This window comes from Perca fluviatilis, chromosome 14, assembly GCF_010015445.1.
Source record: "Perca fluviatilis chromosome 14, GENO_Pfluv_1.0, whole genome shotgun sequence".
Taxonomy (NCBI): domain Eukaryota; kingdom Metazoa; phylum Chordata; class Actinopteri; order Perciformes; family Percidae; genus Perca; species Perca fluviatilis.
The window spans coordinates 11,620,123-11,640,278 of NC_053125.1; the positions used below are offsets into that span (position 1 = coordinate 11,620,123).

A 20,156-nucleotide genomic window follows, 5' to 3' on the forward strand; every position below is an offset into this window, starting at 1 on the left:
AAGGGATTCGCCAGGCACTGATCCACTTTGCATGACATACTGTTCATTGCACCCACTGCAGCCTGCGAAAAGGTGCTGGAGCACTGCCTGTTTGAACCGACCAATCGCAGGTCATGTTTGTCAATATTGTTAGGTTGTCACTCCCCACACAGCGACTGGCAGACTGGATGCCGGGTGCCACTGCTGGCATTCAAATGATTCAACAGCCTTTTAGTCAGTGAGATGTGAGTGGAATATAATGGGGCGAAATGACAGATGAAATCCCTCCCAGCTAGACATAAAGGAAGCTTTGCCACTTTGCCTAGGCTGTCTCACACGCAGCAGGCCTACCTATCGGTGTATCACGCTGGGAACCCTGTCAAGGAGATCATTTTGTTTAAAAAGGCTTGCACATAAATTGTCTTGTGTGCCTCTCTATCTGCCTGCCTGTGTTGAGAGAGACTCTCACATGCTATCACGAGTACTATACATTTATACATCAAAGACTCACCTGTGGTCTGCTCACAGCATTGGGTTTAATTAGGACGGTGTCCTGCTGGGCTTTGGTATATGAAGAGAAAGACCCAGTGTCTCCATCCCGCTGCACACTCGTATAGTTATGTTGCATGCTTCATTTGTCTAAAACCTGTAAATGAAAATCCCAGCAATTAGGATAGCTGCAGATGCTGTACAGCGAGATATATGTAAATGTATCACTGTTTGTTTGCATTTGTAAGTAGTCATTTGCACAGGTCTCTGAATGCATCAGTGTGTGCAAGCATAAGTCCTTTTCCCTGCAAATACTTGTGCAGAATTACAGAGAAATCCGCTCTGGGAGTGGAGGTCGTGATGCAAACACTGTATTACAAATAAGGCTGGTGATATTCTAGATTTTGTTATTAACAAATCCCATGAAAATAAGTCCTGTGAGAAAACTGTAGAATAACACAATATTTCAACAGTGCTGTTAGACCTCATCATTCAGGATTTACAGGAAAAAAGTTTCATTTCAGATTGATGTCTTTTGTATTTTGCAGTTACAAAATGTGTAATTAAAACACATGCGTGATTGGAAATTATTGTAGTGAATACAATCTTTACAAATGAACATGACTTGTGTTTAATTGTTTTCCTACAGTGCATTAAAATGAGTATGCTTTATTTTTATTGTAACAGTTTCCATGTTGAGCCAACATCTCCTCACTCTTCTCTTATACTGCCCTGCTCTGTCTTCCTAGTTACTCTTCTTTCTACATAGTTTGTCTTACCCCCTCTTCTTACTTAATTTATAAAGTTTTGTCATACAAATACTGTGCGCACACACTGAGGCAAATTCTCTTTAGTTATCTGTAGCAAGGCTGAACTGAGTTATCTCTTTGCCTATTTGCTCTTTGATTTTGCTCTCTTGTTTTCTTTCTCTCACATTCTTCCTCTTTGTTAATACTGCACCCCTCATTCCATTTCTTTCTCTCCCAGTGGCTACTCCCTCCTCATCGTTGCCTCCATTTTATTCCGCCACAGCTCATATTTTACCCTTATCATGTTATCTGGTCTGTGACACATAGGCTTGTGTCATTATGTGTGTATTTATCTCCATGGGTGTATTTCTGTGTGCATGTTGTGTGTTTCCATGTGTTATGTGTGTGCTACTTGTTGGATAACTTTCTGTGGGTGTCCCAAATGTGCAGTGTGGTTGCTGATGCATTTTTAACTACATGTGTACTTATGTGTGTGCGGATGGACCAATCTATGATTGTGTGTGGGGGCTTATTTATCTGGCTTCCCCTTCTCTTTCTCTCTCTATTTGTGACTTCCACTGTGCAATTTTCCGAATGAGAGAACTTGGATTGCATTTTATCTGGCCTATATGGGCTTTTGCATTTATTTTTTTGGGGGTTTGTGTGTGTGTCTACTGATGTGCATTTGCGTGTTTTTGTTGAGCTGCTATCTAGCAGACCCCTCAATAAATGTCCTCCTTTCAATTAAAATCTTGATTTAAATGGCACGACCCTCTAACTGAGCTGTAGTTTAGTTGATTTTTTTGGGCCAGTGGATAATTTTTTTTTTTTTATTATTAAATGAAGTTCTGCATGATTGCTGCAGTTTATTTCAAAACGTTTACCTTGTTTTTCCTAAATTTGAACAAATTACTAAACATCTTTTAGTTTTTTTTTTTTTTGAGGCAGACGAATCCCAGAGTAGCAAAAACGATCAGGTTCCTGAGTTTGAACATTGCAGTTGATGAACAGCCACCATAATTAGCAAATTAATCAGTAATAATGAATGATGTGTTAAAAACAAATCCTTTCAGTCCCTCAAGTGGTAGGATTTGTTCAAGTACAGTACACACATCTAGAGTAGATGATACTGTCCAAGGTCCCAGGAATAACACATGAATGCTGTTACATGGTGGGCTTTTGCTTTAAGATACAGTACCTGGAATACACAGATAAGAGTGAAGCACAGAGTATACTAATACATTTTTAAGTGTTGTGTAGGTGTGTGAGGTGTATTCAGGGTTCATTGGGGCTTCTGGGAACTGAGAGTTGGCTGTTGATCCTTCTGGCTGTGTTTTGGGCCCAAAGCAAAACCTATGATTTGAAGAGCCCACGTGAGAAACTCAATGCCATGTTTTTGCACACTGTAGACTCATGTCAGTTTTCCACTTTTACCATGCACCACCTTATCAAAATACCACGTTTTAAAAAGGGTATGTTTGGATTAGGCTTGGGTAAAAGAATCACGCTACCAGTACCAATGCTAGTACCCTTAAAGTGATACGATACAATAGAGTACCCTCTTTTGATACCTTTTTTATTTCTTCAATATATACCCATTATGTGAATGAAGGCTCAGAATGCTGAACTGCCAAGTCCGTCAAATACACGGCGGCAATCACACGTCCCATTAAATCGAAGAACGCTCGCAGTGATAGGCTGTGAGCAAAACCATACAAATTAGGGGTGAGGCCAGAGGCCTCACGATACGATATCATCACGATACTTATGTCACGATACAATATTATTGCGATTTTAAACATATTGCAATATTCTGCGATATATTGCAATTTATTACCTTTTTTCCAACTTCAAATTTTTCCCAGTTTCAAATGATGTCCCCAAAGGAAAATTTTGTCAACATCGGTTTTATCTAAAGAGATACACTTCAATTTTATTGCTGCAAAATGGGATCGTCAAGCAGACAGACTGACCAACACATATATCATAAAAGATCGATACTTGGCGTCTGTGTATCGATACAGTATTGCCACTAAAAAATATCGCGATACTATGCTGTATCGATATTTTCCCCCACCCCTAATACAAATAGTGATTTTGTTATAGGTACATAAAGTATCTACTGCAGGAGAAGTTTCAAAACTACTCTGTACTGAGTATCGATACCCAGCCCTAGTGTGGATGCAGTTTTGTTATGTAACGTTAATCAAATGAGTTCAAGGGTCTGTGGCCATGTTTAATTTCGAACCAGGTTCTGAATCAGGAACACCAACAAAGTTGAGTCAATACCGAGCTATGGAGACAGACATCGGGTCAGTATCTAAGTTTAATCAACCAGCGTGGTGTCTTTGAATGCACCACAGCACATCAATTTTACCCATCAATCTAGACCCGCGGGAGAACACTCACTCATAGTGGATTCCAAGAAGGCCTTGGAACATGGTGCAGTGCAACTAGAGACACACGTCAAATGTAAATAAAGAGTGAATCACACAGGTCAACTCGGGTGTTTAGTCTTTGACAGTTGATAGTGAAGACACTGCTGATATGTACATTATGTGACATGGCTGTCAAATTTAAGTGTGAAATGATTAGTCAATTCGTTGATTATTAGATTGACAGAAAAATATTGCGCAGTTGAAATAATTGATTAATCCAGGGGTGGCCAACCATGTGCCATACAGAGCAGCTAAAGCAGGTTTTTCATTCCAACTCACTCATTTTACTCATGAGTTCCTACCCCTCTACTTGAAGAGTGCTATTCAGCAGGTGGAGTCTTTGGTTGGAATGAAAACCTCCAGACAATGAGCATTGATTATGACTATGACTATGAATAACTGTTGGTTGTGCTCCTGCATGATACATCTGTTGGAAGCAGTGAAAAGAATGGACTGAATGACTAGAAAAGATTAATATTTTTTATTCCTTATAGTAACAAAATGCTTTTATAATATGTAATTAATAGATATACTATCAAAAGAGTGCAGTTAGGATCATGTTTTTAGACAGTGTTTTCATCGTACTGTACATGTACTGACATCATTGGAAATGCGGTACGCATTTGCACTGTAATTATTTCCTCTTCTCTATCTGTTCTTATGTATTTAATTTCTCTGTCGCTCCCTCCTCGGTCTGTCTTTCTCTTTTTCCTCTTATCTGTATGCTCTGTCTCTCTCCTTTTGGCCTTTCTCATCTCGTTCCTCGCTGCCTTCTGGACGCCGGAGTAATTTTGCATTCCTCTCCTCACTCTTCCATCTGCTTCATAACAAGGAAAGCAGGAATTAATTAATAGGCTGATAGTGAGGCCTGAGAAAATAGGGGAGAAAGCGAGCTGAAAAGGAGAGGAAATCTAATCAGATAGGATTGTGTGTGCGCGCGCGTGCGTGTCGGTCTGCTGGGGTTGTGTGTGTCGTCCATATTTTCCACTGCTTTTGTGCCTTGCCCTTCCACTTATGCACTCTTAACCGTTTGTCTTCCGTTTGATTCTCTGTTTACCACTACAATTCTTTAAACATATACTTAACTCTGCCCATTTTCTAGCTTAATCTGGGAAACAATTAATCAGTGTTTGAGCCTCTTAAGCATCCTATTCTCTCATCTTTTCTTTCATCCATCCTTTTTCCTTCCCATTCAGAGTTTTTGTTCCTCATGTTGATAAATTGTGATTAATATTCCCCTCCACCCCCCTCTCTTCATCCCTTTCCCCCCCATTTTCCCTCCATCTCCAACCATGTTCTGTTTGCATCTGCGTATCAAACAGGCAGCATAGTTTTTTGGCTGCCAGCTAAATTGATGTCAAAATGCCATCCTCATGCCACAATGATTTAAATTTCTTATTTCCTCGCCTCTCTCATCCCTCCCATTCGTCTCCATTTCTCACCTCCCATTGCCAGACTTCCTCTTCCTTTTCTTCTGTTTGCTGTCTAAAACCATCTAATATAATTCATACAAAACAACATGGGTGACTCAATGCGTTCCTCCTCTCTGCCACTCTTTGCCCACCTTTTGCTTCATCTTCGTTTGTTTTTCTTTCATATTCTCTCGCTCCATTTACCCGTCTTTATTGTCTTTTCCATCTGTCCTTCACTCTTTCCTCCTTCTCCCTTTGTCCTCTTATTTCTCTCTGTGGGCATCTTTTTCTTCCAGTTCCCATTCTTCCATTTCTCCCTCTTGATTTCTACTGTTGTCTTTGTTTGTGTTTGTCCATTCTTCCTATTCCCTCTTTTTTCTACATTTCTATTCCTGCAGGCCACACTTGGAAGCAATTGGCTATATTTCCAGTTATTTATTTAGAGTGTGTGTGTGTGTGTGGGGGGGTATATGTATGCTCACATTTGGTAGACAAGAGTCTGCATTAGTTTTACTGAAATGAGAAATACATTTCTGCTTTGCTCTTTACCACTAGCCCCGGAGCCATCTTGAAAAAGTGTATTTACCAGAGACCTGTTTTGTGTGAACATAAACAAAACACGCACGCACGCACGCACGCGCAGCAGACGAACGCTCAAATTAAGTTATAAAATCGAGTGTTCACTTCAAAAGGAGTACATATTTTGCATTTCGAGGCCACATGGGAGGTGGGGAGGGGGAGCTGGAGACAATGGAAGATATAAAGGACAGGAGGGAGAAGTGAGGAGAAGCAATGCAAGGAAAGGGGTATTTAGGAGAGGACGAGAGTGAAATGAAAAAGCAACAGAGGGGAATAGGATAGTATTTATAATACTTTTAATTTACTGGTTCTTTGTGCTTCTCTCTCACTCTCTTGCTCAGACTTTCCATATTTTCCTGCAGTGTTATCTGTGCTTGGCTCTCACTTTCTTCTGCAATACACCCACCTTCCTCTCTCCCTTCCTTTCTCTCCCTCCCATCCCTCCATTCACCCCATTCAACTTTTTTCACTTCTTGCGTCTGCCATATTAAAATTGTTTGACATTTTGGGGAATAGGCTTATTCGCTTTCTTGCTCAGAGTTAAATAAGAAGATTGATACCTCTCCCATATCTGTCCATTAAATATGAAATTACAGCCAGCAGTCGGTTAGCTTAACTTTGCATAAAGACTGGAAACTGGGAGATCTCCTAGTCTGCTAGCTGTTGCTATGTTCTTTATGCTAACCTACAGTAGGCTAATGTCTCCTAGCTGTTGCTATATTCTTTATGCTAACCTGCAGTAGGCTAAAGTCTCCTAGCTGTTGCTGTGTTCTTTATGCTAACCTAGGCTAACCTCTCCTAGCTCCTTAGAGATGAACCAGCTTTCTGCAGTCTCACCTCTTCTCCTCCTCTTTTCACTTCCTTATTTCCTTGCAGCCTTACTCTGAGTCATTACTTCTTCCTCACTCCCTCGCTCCATTCTCAGTTCATCCCAGCTTTATCCCTCTTGTCCCACTCTCCTATTTATGTCTTATTCTTTCATCCTTCCTTCCCACTCCCAACCTAACTCCCCCTCTGTGCATTCCACCTTTGCTTCCTCCTATCGCCCCTTCATTCCTTTTGTCCTTTAGAGCAATGCCAAATCTAGTCTTTTCCACGCTCCCACTTTTCCCACTCTGCTCTCTTTGGGTTTTGGCATCCAGCTGTTTTTTTGTTTTTTTTATCATCCTCCACACTCCTACTTCCTCAGCTTCCCACTCTCTTGCATTGAGTTGGGGATGTATAGCTGTCATCTCGTCTCCTTTTTATGTATTTCTCAATCTCCTCCATTTTTGTGGATCTCAAGAGTGCAGTAACATTTACTTTACCACCCTGCCTGTTTGTCATATTTTCTTGAATATTTCTACATCTGGTATGGCCACAACAAGCTGCCTTCCGGTCCTCACCATACTCCTTTCTCTTTCTTTCTCTCCCTTTTTCCTTTTTAGTTCTGGGCGTGCAGCCACCGTCTTCTCCTTTGCTAACGAGCTCTGAGTGAAACGACTGAAAATTATATGCAATTAGTACTCGGCCTTCATAATCTTGCTGTGTGTGTGTATGCACATGTGACAGATTGAGGCAGTGTGTGTGTGCTTGGTGCTGAAGGTCAACGTATGGACTAGACTTATAGGATGTGTGTGTGTGTGTGTGTGTGTGTGTGTGTGTGTGTGTGTTTTTTTGTGTGTGTGTGTGTGTTTTTTTTTTTGTGTGTGTGTGTGTGTGTGTGTGTGTGTGTGTGTGTGTGTGTGTGTGTGTGTGTGTCCTCAGGTTCTAGTGAGTATTAGGCTAATGTATTTTCCATGTACTGTGATAATGTAGGGACGTGTCCAGTCAGTAAGGGTAAGTCTTGCATGTGTGCAAGTGGCAGATATTAGGAATGCTTTCTTAGGTATTTGTGTATGCATATATGTATAATGGAAAGGAAAGCATAATTTTGTGTGGGCAGGTGCTCAACCCCGTAATAGGTCAGTACATTATACATCCTCCGCTCTGATCTCCTCAACCCTGGCAATCTAACCCCCTGCATAACTCAAGGCCGACAAGATAATTCATTTTAATAGAATTACATTTTAATGAAACCTTCATTGCACTCTTGACTCTGGAGATGACCTGCAGTGATTCTGCGATGATCCCCTTTTAAAGGGGAATTTAAATGATTGAATGCTTTGAATTGCATATATGCCGTTTTGTCATATGAAAGCATTCTGCCTGTTTTGATTGGCATATATTATCACAAATTAAAAAAGATTTTGCAAGAAATTATACATGTTGGTTAATTGCACCCACGTGTTTAAGTGGGTTGGACAAACTAGGCTAGCAGCATTGCAAATTGTAATACTGAAGTTAAACTGATATTACTTTTCATATACAAGGCTCAGTTTCTTTGTCAAGTATACTTCAAATATGAAAGGATCTTTCTAAAGCCAGTGATTGGTTTGTCCAGCCTGGGCTACTGTAGAAACATGGCAGTGCAACAAGGGGGGCTCAGTGGAAGAGGACTCCATATGTAGATATGAAGGGCTCATTCTAAGCTAATGAAAAACACAACAAATCTTAGTTTCAGGTGATTATACACTAATGTAAACATTATTGTGAATATTGTATTCCATTTCTGACAAGATCCCCCTAAATCCTACACTCTGCTCCTTTTCAAACCAGTGGTTCCAAAAGTAGATGCTGCGAGCCATTGGGTACTAAGCCAGTTTCCATTTTATACAGTATCAATCAAGGCAAAAGAAACCATCAATACATATTCATCACCATATTAAAAGCCCCACTAATAATGCCGTTACGGTTGGGAACAGCTAATACTTGTTATAGTCACACAAAATGAATGATTCATGACGTGTAACAATGAGATGTTAAAGTCCCCCAATTCATGTTGATGTCATCATGTGCTGCAACAAAATGCTCTGTCAGGTTTGAAGGTGTTAGACTGTTAAGACTTGGTGCAGCTCAGATAAAAGATTAGCATCAGAGGATAAACAATATGTGCATGGCATTGACCTGGACTTCAGATGAAAAGGTTTTCTTCGTCTTTGAAGCTACTTGGAGGAAAACCTGTTAAGTTCAATCAGAGTTTAGACTTTTGCCAGGACCGTGATATGTTGATTTGACTAGGTTTCCTTTAAAGTGGTGCTTTAGTGCAAGTGTTGAATGGATTTTTTTTTTTTCCCACCAGGGACTTGAAAACATACGACCAACTGAAGACCGACTTTGACGTTTAAACATTTTCTTTTAAATATTTTATTTAAATTGCCACAAGAAAATGTGCGTTCAGCAGCCATATACCTATGGGAATGTAGCCAATGCTGTGCTGTAAATAATGGGCTCCATGTGGTTATGCGGTTTAATACGTGCATCTCTTAGCGGGTTGGTGATGTCATCACAGAGCAAATTGATGATATTTACACACATATTGGAAGCCTTCAGCAAGGTTGTTGCACACAGGAGAACCAAATGCAAAATGGCTGTGAGGTAGAGGCACTGACAGAATTTCAAAGATCAGATTCAGTGACTAGACATATGTTTAGGGTTGGGTACCTTTCACATCTGAACCAATACCACTACCGATAATGGTACCTGGAATTCGGTTCCGGTACCCAACGGTACTTTTTTCGGTACTTTCCCTCTGTAATTACAAAACAATATTTTTATATATATATATAATTCCAAACCTATTTACTTAGAACATTGTTATTTAAACAAAAATAAAACCCCTCCCTCTCTCCTCCCAAACCCGTCCCTACAACCTATTAAATTGAATAACTATAAATTTCTCACTCACTGTAACTTTAATTGTTGTATTTGTGTATTATATTTTAGCTTGTTTTATTTTAATCATGGCCGTTTTTAATTGCTCTTTGATGATTCATGTAAAGCACTTTGAATTGCCTTGTTGCTGAAATGTGCTGTAGAAATAAGTTGCCTAGCCTTACAACCTCAGCCTGTCAGTCAATCCATATATATATATATATATATATATATATATATATTGTCATAATTCAGAAGAAAGGGAAAGTCAAACATTCAGAAACAATATGTAATATATATTGTTAATATATTTGCTGACAAAAAACAAAGCCAAGACAATGTTTGTTTCCGTGACATCTTATTTCTTGCTCCTAGCATACCAGAAAAAGGGGTCTAGAGTTTCCACTTTGTTCCATTTGGCTTGCTGTAATGTGATTATTCACTAATTTGGGAACGATGCACTACTTAACCTCTGTCACCTGAAATGACAAAGGCCTAAAGGCAGGTGCTGCATTGCATTATAGTAATTGTAATCTTGAGGCCCTGTTCTGTAGAGGGGGGCTGATTCAAAATCTAGTTTTAAGACCTTATTGTTTCAGTTAATATTGTGCTTACATGCTGTAAGCAGAGCAAATTTCTGTTTAATCAAATTTTCTACCAACTCATTGACTCAAAGGAAACTGTGGGCCAGGTAGCGTTGCAGCTCAGGAGTACTTCTTGGTTGCTGGGGCTCTAGGCAAAATATAATTAAAGTGCCACGTGTAGTCTGCTGTGTGCGCCGTGCTTGATGGGTACCTACATGACAGGGTACATGCACAATATGGAGAGAGTTGGAAGAAGTCTAACTCTACGATTAGATTTGTGAATAAGCAGGTGGAACAACTTGAGTTAAAATTACTTTTGGTCATGGCCAATAGAAAATGTCTCAAATCAAATGAATCTGGGATTAAAGCTACTCTTTTCACTAAATGTTTGTCTTTGTGTCCCTTTCTCCTAGTCCATTGTATGGTAAAGAATTATATTTCTCAGACTTTTTGTGCACAGGGCACATTTATTGATCATTAAATTACAACCAAATGAAAAATATTCTAATAATTTCTCAGGCATAACCTACATCTGTATAAGATCCGTATAACGAGAAATGCAAGTAAACTTTAGTTTGAAGTTTTTGATATCGTATATCTGTCTTATCGTCATTACTTTTACTTTCTGGGAAATTGGTAGTAACAGCGTTATTATTTATGAGGGTGCGTAAGAGCTCCAAACAAATAACTTAACAATAAAATATTGGTTTGCCTCCAATCAAATAAAACTGCTTCTCACTTCACTTTCATAATTTCCATTTGATTAATTCCTTTCTGAGTTTTGCCCTACCTCTAAATCCTGTTGACAATAGTTTACTTTAATAATTGTGCGCACACCATTGATTTTTCAATTTCAACTTATTTTATTAGCATGGCATGTAATTTCATCCGTGTTGCCAAAGCATACAGGAAACTAGTGAATAATGAAAAGAAAGCTATTGTAGTCAAAATACAATCAAGTGATTTAAGATTAGAATTATGAGCAGTAAAGTAACATATTTCTTGTGTACTCTTGCAGCTTATGTTTTGAGGATGATTTATTCATGTCAGAAGCTTACATACATATACAACCGGCATATGCCATCAAGGACAAATAGATGTAGGTTGAGTGGTTATTAGTCTGTCTTGCCTTGTGACGACAAACCTCCCCTACCAGAGGAGGACATAATGCTTAGTAATGTTTAGGATACATGAAGGAAATTCAGCGTTTGGGTAGCAGTTATTATAAATGTGTTCTTTGGATGGTTTCCATGGTTTTATATGGTGACAACGTCCATTTGAAATGCCTGTTCTCAGACGTGGTAATGTATTTGGAAGTACACACGCACACACTGATGGAGATATTTCCCGACCCTGCCTCTGTACAGATGTTTCAGGTCAATCCTCCTCTTTGGTTAATCCTCTGTGTTCTCTAACGTAGTTGTGCCAAATGTTACAGCAGCATTTATTGTCATCACACTTGTACTGAGAGCGTGCATGCGCTGTAGTGCATTTCCCAACTCCTACTTTCACTGAAGGCATATCATCCTCATCCTCTTCCTGTGTAGCTCGGCTTTTTTGTGGAACTTGCTAATGATACGAGGGACTTTTATTCTGTAACTGGCTGCACTGAGGGACAGATGTTTCTGTGGGCTCGTTAATTTGTCTGAGTCAAATTTGTATACAATGAATGCTATGCGAGGGTCTTTATTCAGTCAGTGTTGCCTTATGTTTTCAAAGTAGAAGAATTGTGTAGTAAAGTAGTGGGTAAAAAAAGAACTAGGCCAAACTTCATTTATATATAATGAATATAAAAAAGTTCATACTTGGATGCCAAGTGTTTGACTCTGGACTCTGAAATCTTTAGTTGGTCCTGTTAATACTAAAGGATATTAATATTAAATGAATTCCATCTCTGTGAAACTACATCCATTATTATGCTACCTCATAAGTTAGTGTTTTTCAAATTTGGATACTTGGTGTTTTTGTTCTTATGTACCCTCACTTTTCATGAATATACAAATACTCTTAAGAAGTGACAGAACAAATTTATAGGCAAGAAAATACTTTTACCATATTTCAACATTTCAACAAGTCACAAAATCCGTCTGCCACCTCAGCACCACGGAACAGTGCCATGGATTTATCAATCCACAGCACAGTTAGGCTACTGCTATCCCAGTACTCTCAACCCATAGATTCTAACTTTCACAAACCTCAGTCAGATAAAGGATCAATGAGTCAGGCTGACTAGACTTTGAACTAAACAACCACTCTGCCCCTGCACACTCTCTGCTGCAGGGGATGGAGAGGGGGGGACTGCATGTTAACAAGGGGCGTGCATTTTTGGTCTATTGCTAACAAGGTTGGATGGCATACTCTCCCCCTCATATCGCCTACTGGCTGTAGCCCCGGGGAGCTGACCATGTGTTGGAGCCAACAAAGACTGGTAACTAATCGGAGTCTGGAAACAAACTGGTATCCTGATTAAAAGATGAAGTACTGGGGAACTGAGAATCATTTCCATAACTGCTGTTTGGGGCACCGCTCATAAAGTGACTAATTTCTTCTCGTCCTTTTTATGATTTAAGGATGCGAGCGGAGCTGTGTAATTTCAAAAATACGAACATATTCATGAATGTGTAATAACAACAGTACGTTAGCGCCTTTCCAAGTTATCAAGATTGGATCTGCTGATGCATAATTGTCCTTCTGTTTGGCCAGAATGGGGATACCAGCTAATTGAGACATTAAGGAGACGGAAGCCAAGACGGTGTCCAAAATCCGAGCTTGTTTGCTAATGCGCGTGCCTTCTGTCTCCCATTCACTCTTCAAGGCTGCAAGGCTTCCCAGTTGTCGGAGTGTGTTTTATGTTTGGCAGCGTATTGTGGGCAGGGACACAGCCATTTAAGAATTACATGTCCCCCACCCTCTGTGTTCGTCCACTGCATTTAAAATGTGTCCAGAAAACGATGACAAAATACTTTTATACGTTTTGGCTGTGCTTTAGACTGTGCAAGGTCATGAAGCTTAACCCAGCAAGTCTCATTTGAGCTTTACATTTAAATAAATGCATACAGATGAGCCAAAATTGATGTTAAGGGTTACAACTCATGGAAATGGAGAAAATAACTTCTCTCTGTCCCTCTCACATTTCAATTCTTTCTAATATTGGGTAATTGCTGAATTAAGATTTGCATAATGTAACTCTTCTTGGTGAGTGTGTGTTCCTGGGCAAAATCTGTGACAAATGTACTGTACATTAAACAGCATCTGTTAGAGTTGGTGTTACTGAACAATGGCATTTCTTCAACTAAAACATGATTTATTTATTTTTGTATTGCCTGTATTTTTTTCTTTAATAAAGTTGAATAAAACAACAAACAACACTTCTCAGTTTTCAGCCAGGTTTTTGCAGATAACACTTTTTGCATTGCAGTGTAATGCTTTCCAGTTAGTTATAATGAACCATTATTGCAGAACTTATCAGTATACCACACAATTTGAGGTTTACTTGTTTTAGTTGTTTGCATTAGTCCCAGACCTGCTTGAGGCTGGGATTTACAATGCAACGCCTTGCATGCCATTTGTTCATGTAAGCCAAGACTTGCAGTGTAACTTAAACACACATGTTACTTTTTAAGCGCAAAAAACACTGGTCTAGTTGCCTTTGACTTAATGACTTGACTAAATGTCCTAGAACCTGTTTGAGTGTCTCTGTAGCACACCTACTGATCGCTAAGAAACAAAAGTTATGTTCCTAATTTATTAGTTGTTTTCACATGTAAAGCTATTTTCCGTGTCCTGCTTGCTTCCCCAGGGGCCATTGTTTCAACACCATCAAATTATATCTAAAGTTTAAAAGAGAGTTCTCCGCGCTTCTGCGAACCACAACAATCTGCTGCAACCAGGGCAGGACAAGTCAGTGTAGAGTAAAAAGATCGCCGGTGCAACACTGATGTCTTCTTAATTTTTTTTTTTTAAGGTGCATAACAGTGACTAACGTTTCGATGAAGGACTCTGATGAAGATGTAACCTTACATCGAAACATTAGCAACAGTGCAACTGTTATGCACCTTAAACAAAATAAAAAAAACTATAAATTAAGACATCTGTGTTGCACCGGCGATCTTTTTACTCTATATCTAAAGTTTCTTTTTTTGTTTACCCACTTTGTTTATGCTATTAAGAAGCATCCATGAGGGATTGTTTTCTTGTCACATATCACAGATTCATTTAATCAAATGAGAAGTGCTGGGTAGAAAATCGTCACATCCACTGCCGATCCACACACTCCCCATTCTGATCGAAGGCCAAGGATAGCTAAAGATGTTTATATTGAATAAATGGCCTTACTGGTCTTTAAAACCTTGGTCTAAGCAGAACATGTTCTCCACAGTGACATCAAGGGGAATTAAGGGCTATTCACACAATGTTCAGGGATTGAATCAATCTATTCACCTCATTGCCTCTCTCTCTCTCACTCTAACAGTGTGGACCTGGTGCATGCCCAGCTGCGTGTGTGTGAGGGCCGCAGCCTGCCAGAACTGGGCCTCAGACAAGACAAGATCAGGGTCAACGGCTGTGCGATTCAGTGCAGAGTGACGACCGAAGACCCGTCCAGAGGCTTCCAGCCAGACACCGGAAGGATTGAGGTAGGGTTCATCTTGAAATGACTTTTGGCCTCTGCTGTACGTCAAGGAGACCACATGTGGACAAAGAGTAGACACATCACTTTCAGAGTCTGGAGAAAGTCTGCAAGTTGAGATGATTCGGTGAAAATGTATGCTTACTTCAAAGTAGTTACATTTTATTTATTTATTTTTATTGATGGGGCGGCAGAAAGACAACTCGCAGTAATCGAGCCTTAATACTTATATACATTTTTTTTTTTAATTTTTTATTACCGTGTCATGCCAGATGTAACTCATCCTTCTTGGGATTACATGTCACTACTACATGTCAAACACACAAGAATGTGACTGTGCATAGCTGATAGTGAGCACATATGCAACACAGAGAAGAAGAAAACATCAAAAATAACATTAGCCACATAATTTGAAGGAATGTGTTTAAGTGCAAACTTTTAAAGAGTCAACTTTGGATTTTATCTAACTAAAATGGAAGGAGTGTGTCTGTCTTTCGATTTTCTCGACAACTGTTCAGTCAGTCGGTAACACACTTGGCAGGTGTATTGCTGTGGACCTACAGCAAGGAAGTGCAGTATTGACTGCGAGCTCTTGAGGTCTACGTGACATATATATTAGTTGTGTGTTATGTACACACTACGTAGTGTATTGAGAGGGGACCAACTATTCACTGATACCACCAGACGTCCTGCTGGGTACAGCTCAGTTCTCAGCTCTCCATCACTAGCTACAGTACATTTAAGATCGGATGAAGACAGAGAGCCTGCAGATGTTACATAGTTGCAAACTCAAACATTTCAAGCATCAGCGATGCAACTTTCAGAATGAACGCTTTTGTTACCGGAAATAGCCTGGTCCCAAATAGATAGCTGTTAGCAGATGACGTGTCTACTTTAGCATTGCTAGGAGACGCAACTATGTCACGGCGACTGTATTGTTCAGGACCAAAGGAAGTGTCAAGCAATAACCGAGGCCAAGCAATCGGCCCCTACTGCACTAGTCTTACTAAACAACACTGTTTGTGGTTTACAGTAAAAAAAAAAAAAAAGAAACCTTCTCAAACTCAGCGTCTATATCACTGAGATGATGCATTGAACACATTCTTGGTGCGTTCTTCTTCTAGACTGAGATACTGTCCAGTTTCAGCAGTGAGTGGTAAAATGCCAGATCCCAACTGGGCACATTAAGCTCTTTGCTTCCAAGATTAATTATGCAACATAAGTCTTTCTTCTTGGAAAAATGTAGGCAGTTTAAGTTGTGTAGATACACATGGCAACATGTATGCTCTGTGCAGCATTGCATCCGCTTTTGAGAGCTGGCTTTTGTATGGTGGTCCATCAGGCGCACATACCAGCAAATGAGAGCAATGAACTTAAACGCTGTAAAGAGCTCAAAGTGGATTGTTGATTCTCAGCGGGGTTCGTAGCACTATGATGTCTTTCACATCATAAACAGTCATTTTATTCAGTGTTTATGTCAAAAAATATCAGATAACGGAGCTTTATGGTAATGTGAGAGATGACAATGTTATGAAAGTGTGTGTGCACGTGTACTTACAGTCACAGCTGCAGAGATGAACCAGCACTCGAATTATACAGTAGGTCTGTCACATGATGATCTATATAGTTAAGCGTTCAGCGCTGCAATCATTAACATCCATTGCCATATGAGGTCTGAGTGGGATGACATGATTTCCCTGTGTGCATGTGTGTTTCTGCATGATTAAGTGTTCATCTGGATCTCCATGTGTGCATTTAGTTGTATTTTATTTTTGAGAGTGTGTGCCTTTGTGTGAGCGGACCTGTTATCGTCTTTGAGAGTGTTCACACATGAGAAGACAGAAATGTTTCTATATGAGCGCTCTGTGTATCCATCCACAGGCACACATCCTGTATATCTACACACCATATATGCCATTTCTCATCGCGTCTCCATGAATATCTCTCTCTCTCTCTCTCTCTCTCTCTCTCTCTCTCTCTCTCTCTCTCTCTCTCTGATGAGGTCTGATCCCTGGATGCTTTTTGCTGTCAGGTCCTTTTGCCCTTCATCCTAGACTGTGCACCCACCCCCACTTTTTTTTTGCTTTTTTCCCTCCCTATCACCCTCTGTCCTCTCCCTTTCTTTAATGCTTCTGTTTGCTGATTCTCTTTTATAGTTTTTTTCCGGCCTTAACGGTGTCAAAATGCTTGACAAATACCGTAATGAAATGGTAAGGAAAGCCAGTTTGAATCGATAAAAATGGCACAGTAGTTACAAGGTTTAATAGGAACAAAACGGTACTTTATCAGAATGAAAACAAATCAAACCATGTGTGTCAAAAGATAATGTTTAGAGATAATGGTGCCTTTGACCTTAGCAGAGCACAGTGCTTAAAAAGCCTTGGGTGCTCAATGGTTATGGCTGTAGCCTAGACTCTGCTAATCGTGGAAAACTGCTGCTAATAGTGAAATTAATTATTTTAATAGTGCAGAGAAGCTAGAAAACCAGTAGTATAAAGAATCTGCAATCTACAGCTGAGCAGTGGACACAAGCAGACCAGGGAAGCTGATCAGTGATATTTCAAATTTACTGCAATTGGGAAGCTATAAATTTCATAGAGACCCTCTAGATTCTTAGCGTTTCTCCCCTTCTTATGGCTTGTCATGGGTGTCATGAATAAAATACAGCCATTGCTGCTTGGAGACTTAACCACGGTGGTTTTTGACTACTCAGATGTGATTGAATTCAACTTGCACCGGTGGCTTTTCAATCAAACAAGTCATTTGTCTCTTGGTTCTGAGCGAGAGAGGACGGGAAATAAATGGTTGTTGAAACGGTGTTGTGCACACAGGTTTGTTCCAATTGGATTTGAGTCCATTAATTAATCCCCCAGGGTGGGGGGGGGGGGGTTGTTTTTAATTCACTCACAGTTTATGTGGCTCAATGATCAGACCAAATGTTTCATTTTAACATTAACCTAGATAAATCATTACATTCCGATAAAACATTTATCTGACAATTTGGCTTTTTGAGCGGTCTCTAAATCAGCAGCTTACATTTCAGACTCTCACCGGATTTGAGGACGCAGGCCCAAAAGATATAAGCTATTTAGAGAACATCCCCCATTATGTGGCATTCTCACTGTGAAAATAGCTGCTTGCACTGTATAGCGCTTTTCAAAAACAAATTGCCATGGAATAGCAAGTGACCTTTCCACATTTCAAAGACTTTCTGCTTTGTTTCCACCCCTCCGCCCCCCATATTTTCTCTTTTCAGCTTCCCCTGCAATACTCGATACTTCCCTCCCACCTACCACTCATCTTAAAATAATGTACATTTTTTTTACCCTCGTACTTATCCTTGTCTGCTTCAAGCGCTGCTTTCCCCCCCTTTTCCACCCAATCCCATCCCATCTCACTCTCCTTTATCTCATCCATCTATCTGTTCCCCATCTCTCTCCCCCACCTACCTCTTTTTCTCCGCCTTCCTACACCATTTAGCCACGCAGTCAGTGCTGTAGTCTATGTGATACGCAGGTTTATGCAGTATACCCACTAAAAAATCTCCAGGATTTCCATATACCCACTTAAAAATGTGCAATGATACGTAACAACATAGTTTTGTGACAGCACTTTCACTTCAGATATTTGTATTCACAAATACCGGTCGAGTAATGTGACAGCAAACTAAAGTAACACTGCAGAACATGCAGAGATACTTTTCTCATCTTTCATCAGCCCGCTGAGCGTAGGGGTGTGTGTGGGTGGGTGTGGGTGGGGCGACCGGGCACAAATGCTCCGCCTACACTAACGCCAGAATCCTTCCTTCACCGCACATTTAAGACAAATATAAGTAGCCTATTTTATTTTGTCCTCGTTGCTGTTTTACTTTTGTGATCCAGGCTTAGGTGCCTGATGTGAAAGCCCCTGCTTTCACAAACTGCTTTATATTATATTTTTGATATATTTTGAAAGTCATCTGTGTTTTCCTTCTCATAAATAAAGGTATTCCCACCATGAATTGCTGCATAAAAACGTATCAGAATATAGAAAATGAACTCTTTATAACCATATGCGCGTGTGCATATGATCAAAATATTACCCAAGGGCCGTGACAAGGTCAGCCGCTGAGCGACGCACTGAAAGATGGCTGGCAGGAGGGTGAGGAAGTTGTCACGCTATCGGCTTTTGGTCAACTTGGGTAATTCACTTTGACTAGTGGAGTTCTGTACCCTTTTCATATTCGATACAGATACCCCATTACAGGACTCTCCAATTTCAGAAGCACATGGGCGAACAGCAGAGTTTAAGGGATGTTGCAGTGGCGTCAAACTGTTAGCTCAGACAAGAAGTGTTGATAGCGCTGTTGAAAATGCTGCCACTTGCTCAGTGTGTTCAACTCTGTGAAAGAGCTGCCGCATGGCAACAGGAGAGGACAGGGGTCGTACACTGAAGTGGAAAGGCTACTTGTTCCATTAAGCACAAACATCAGCTCTCCTGTACAAAGCACGAGAGTGTCAAATGCTTTTCAGTCTTCATGAAGAAACAAGGAAGACCGCAGAACAGAAGGAGAGCTAGTGCAATGGGGTGTTAGGGTTAAAAATAAGAGAGGAAGAGAAAATGGATAGAAATGGAAGAGCTCAATGAATCAGGACGAGTCAGGAGAAACATGTTTTTAATACAGCTGTATGAGACAGTAGACTGATGGATGTTTGTGAACAAAACTGAAGCAAAGCTCCAACAGGTTGAATAAGTAATGGATCCATCCTTGCATCTCTTTGACTTCATTTTCTCTTCTGGGCAGAGAATAGATAAAGGGAACAGGGATGTGAGAGCTTTCTACCTTGTTCTCTTATCGTCTTTTAATGGAGCTCTCAGACAGGTGAAGGATAAAGACAAGAAGAGAGACGGGAGAGCAACAGAAGCAAACAAGGGAGGCTAGATTGTGTGCGCTGAGAGAAGTAGAGCAGCATTAAAAAGAACCGTTACTCAGCTTTTATTCAAAGGTCTGACCCACAATTGTGTTGTTGTGCCCCATGCTGTTGCACTGTCTGCACTATGACTGTCTGGTGGTGTTCATTGCACTGCAGACTGTTTTCTATTTTGGGACAACTAAGTGTTTTTCAGTCAGATCCCACTCTCTATTAATCTAACGTATGTGCTTAAAGCTGCTTGGTTTGAGTACCGTCCAGTTACTGAATCCTAATTTAATGTCCACCTACTGTAATCTTTGTTTTAAGGCTTTTGACAGTATTGCATGGTCTTCATCAGCAATGGAGTTTGCTTGGTTGTTGTGCAACTCTCAAACTTTCGGTGATTCTGTGCACATTAATGTCTTGTCCATGTTCCCTTAAAAGTCAAGATATATATATAAAAAAAGAAATCCATACAGGAAAGAAAATCTCCAGCTTTCACAGAGCTCGCACCTCCACTTTAACACTGTGTACACAGCTTTGCATGCTTTTGAATTAATAGATACCAGAACTCATTTATTATCATCGAGGCTGAATAATGGACTGTAAGGCCACAATCAGCCAGACAACAGCACCACATTTTGGCAGAAAAAGCATCCCCTCATTCATTTAAAG

The 20,156-nt window shown here is 40.1% G+C and overlaps 1 protein-coding gene across 2 annotated transcripts in view; it reads left to right on the plus strand.

The window, feature by feature from the left end:
• The window catches only part of LOC120573489 (pyruvate carboxylase, mitochondrial-like), a 156,925-nt gene that overhangs the window by 84,445 nt on the left and 52,324 nt on the right, over window positions 1-20,156 (plus strand). For both annotated transcript variants that reach the window (XM_039823244.1, XM_039823245.1), the window contains exon 11: window positions 14,434-14,596. In XM_039823244.1, coding sequence (XP_039679178.1) covers window positions 14,434-14,596 — 163 coding nt within the window. The remainder of the gene's footprint in view (window positions 1-14,433; window positions 14,597-20,156) is intronic.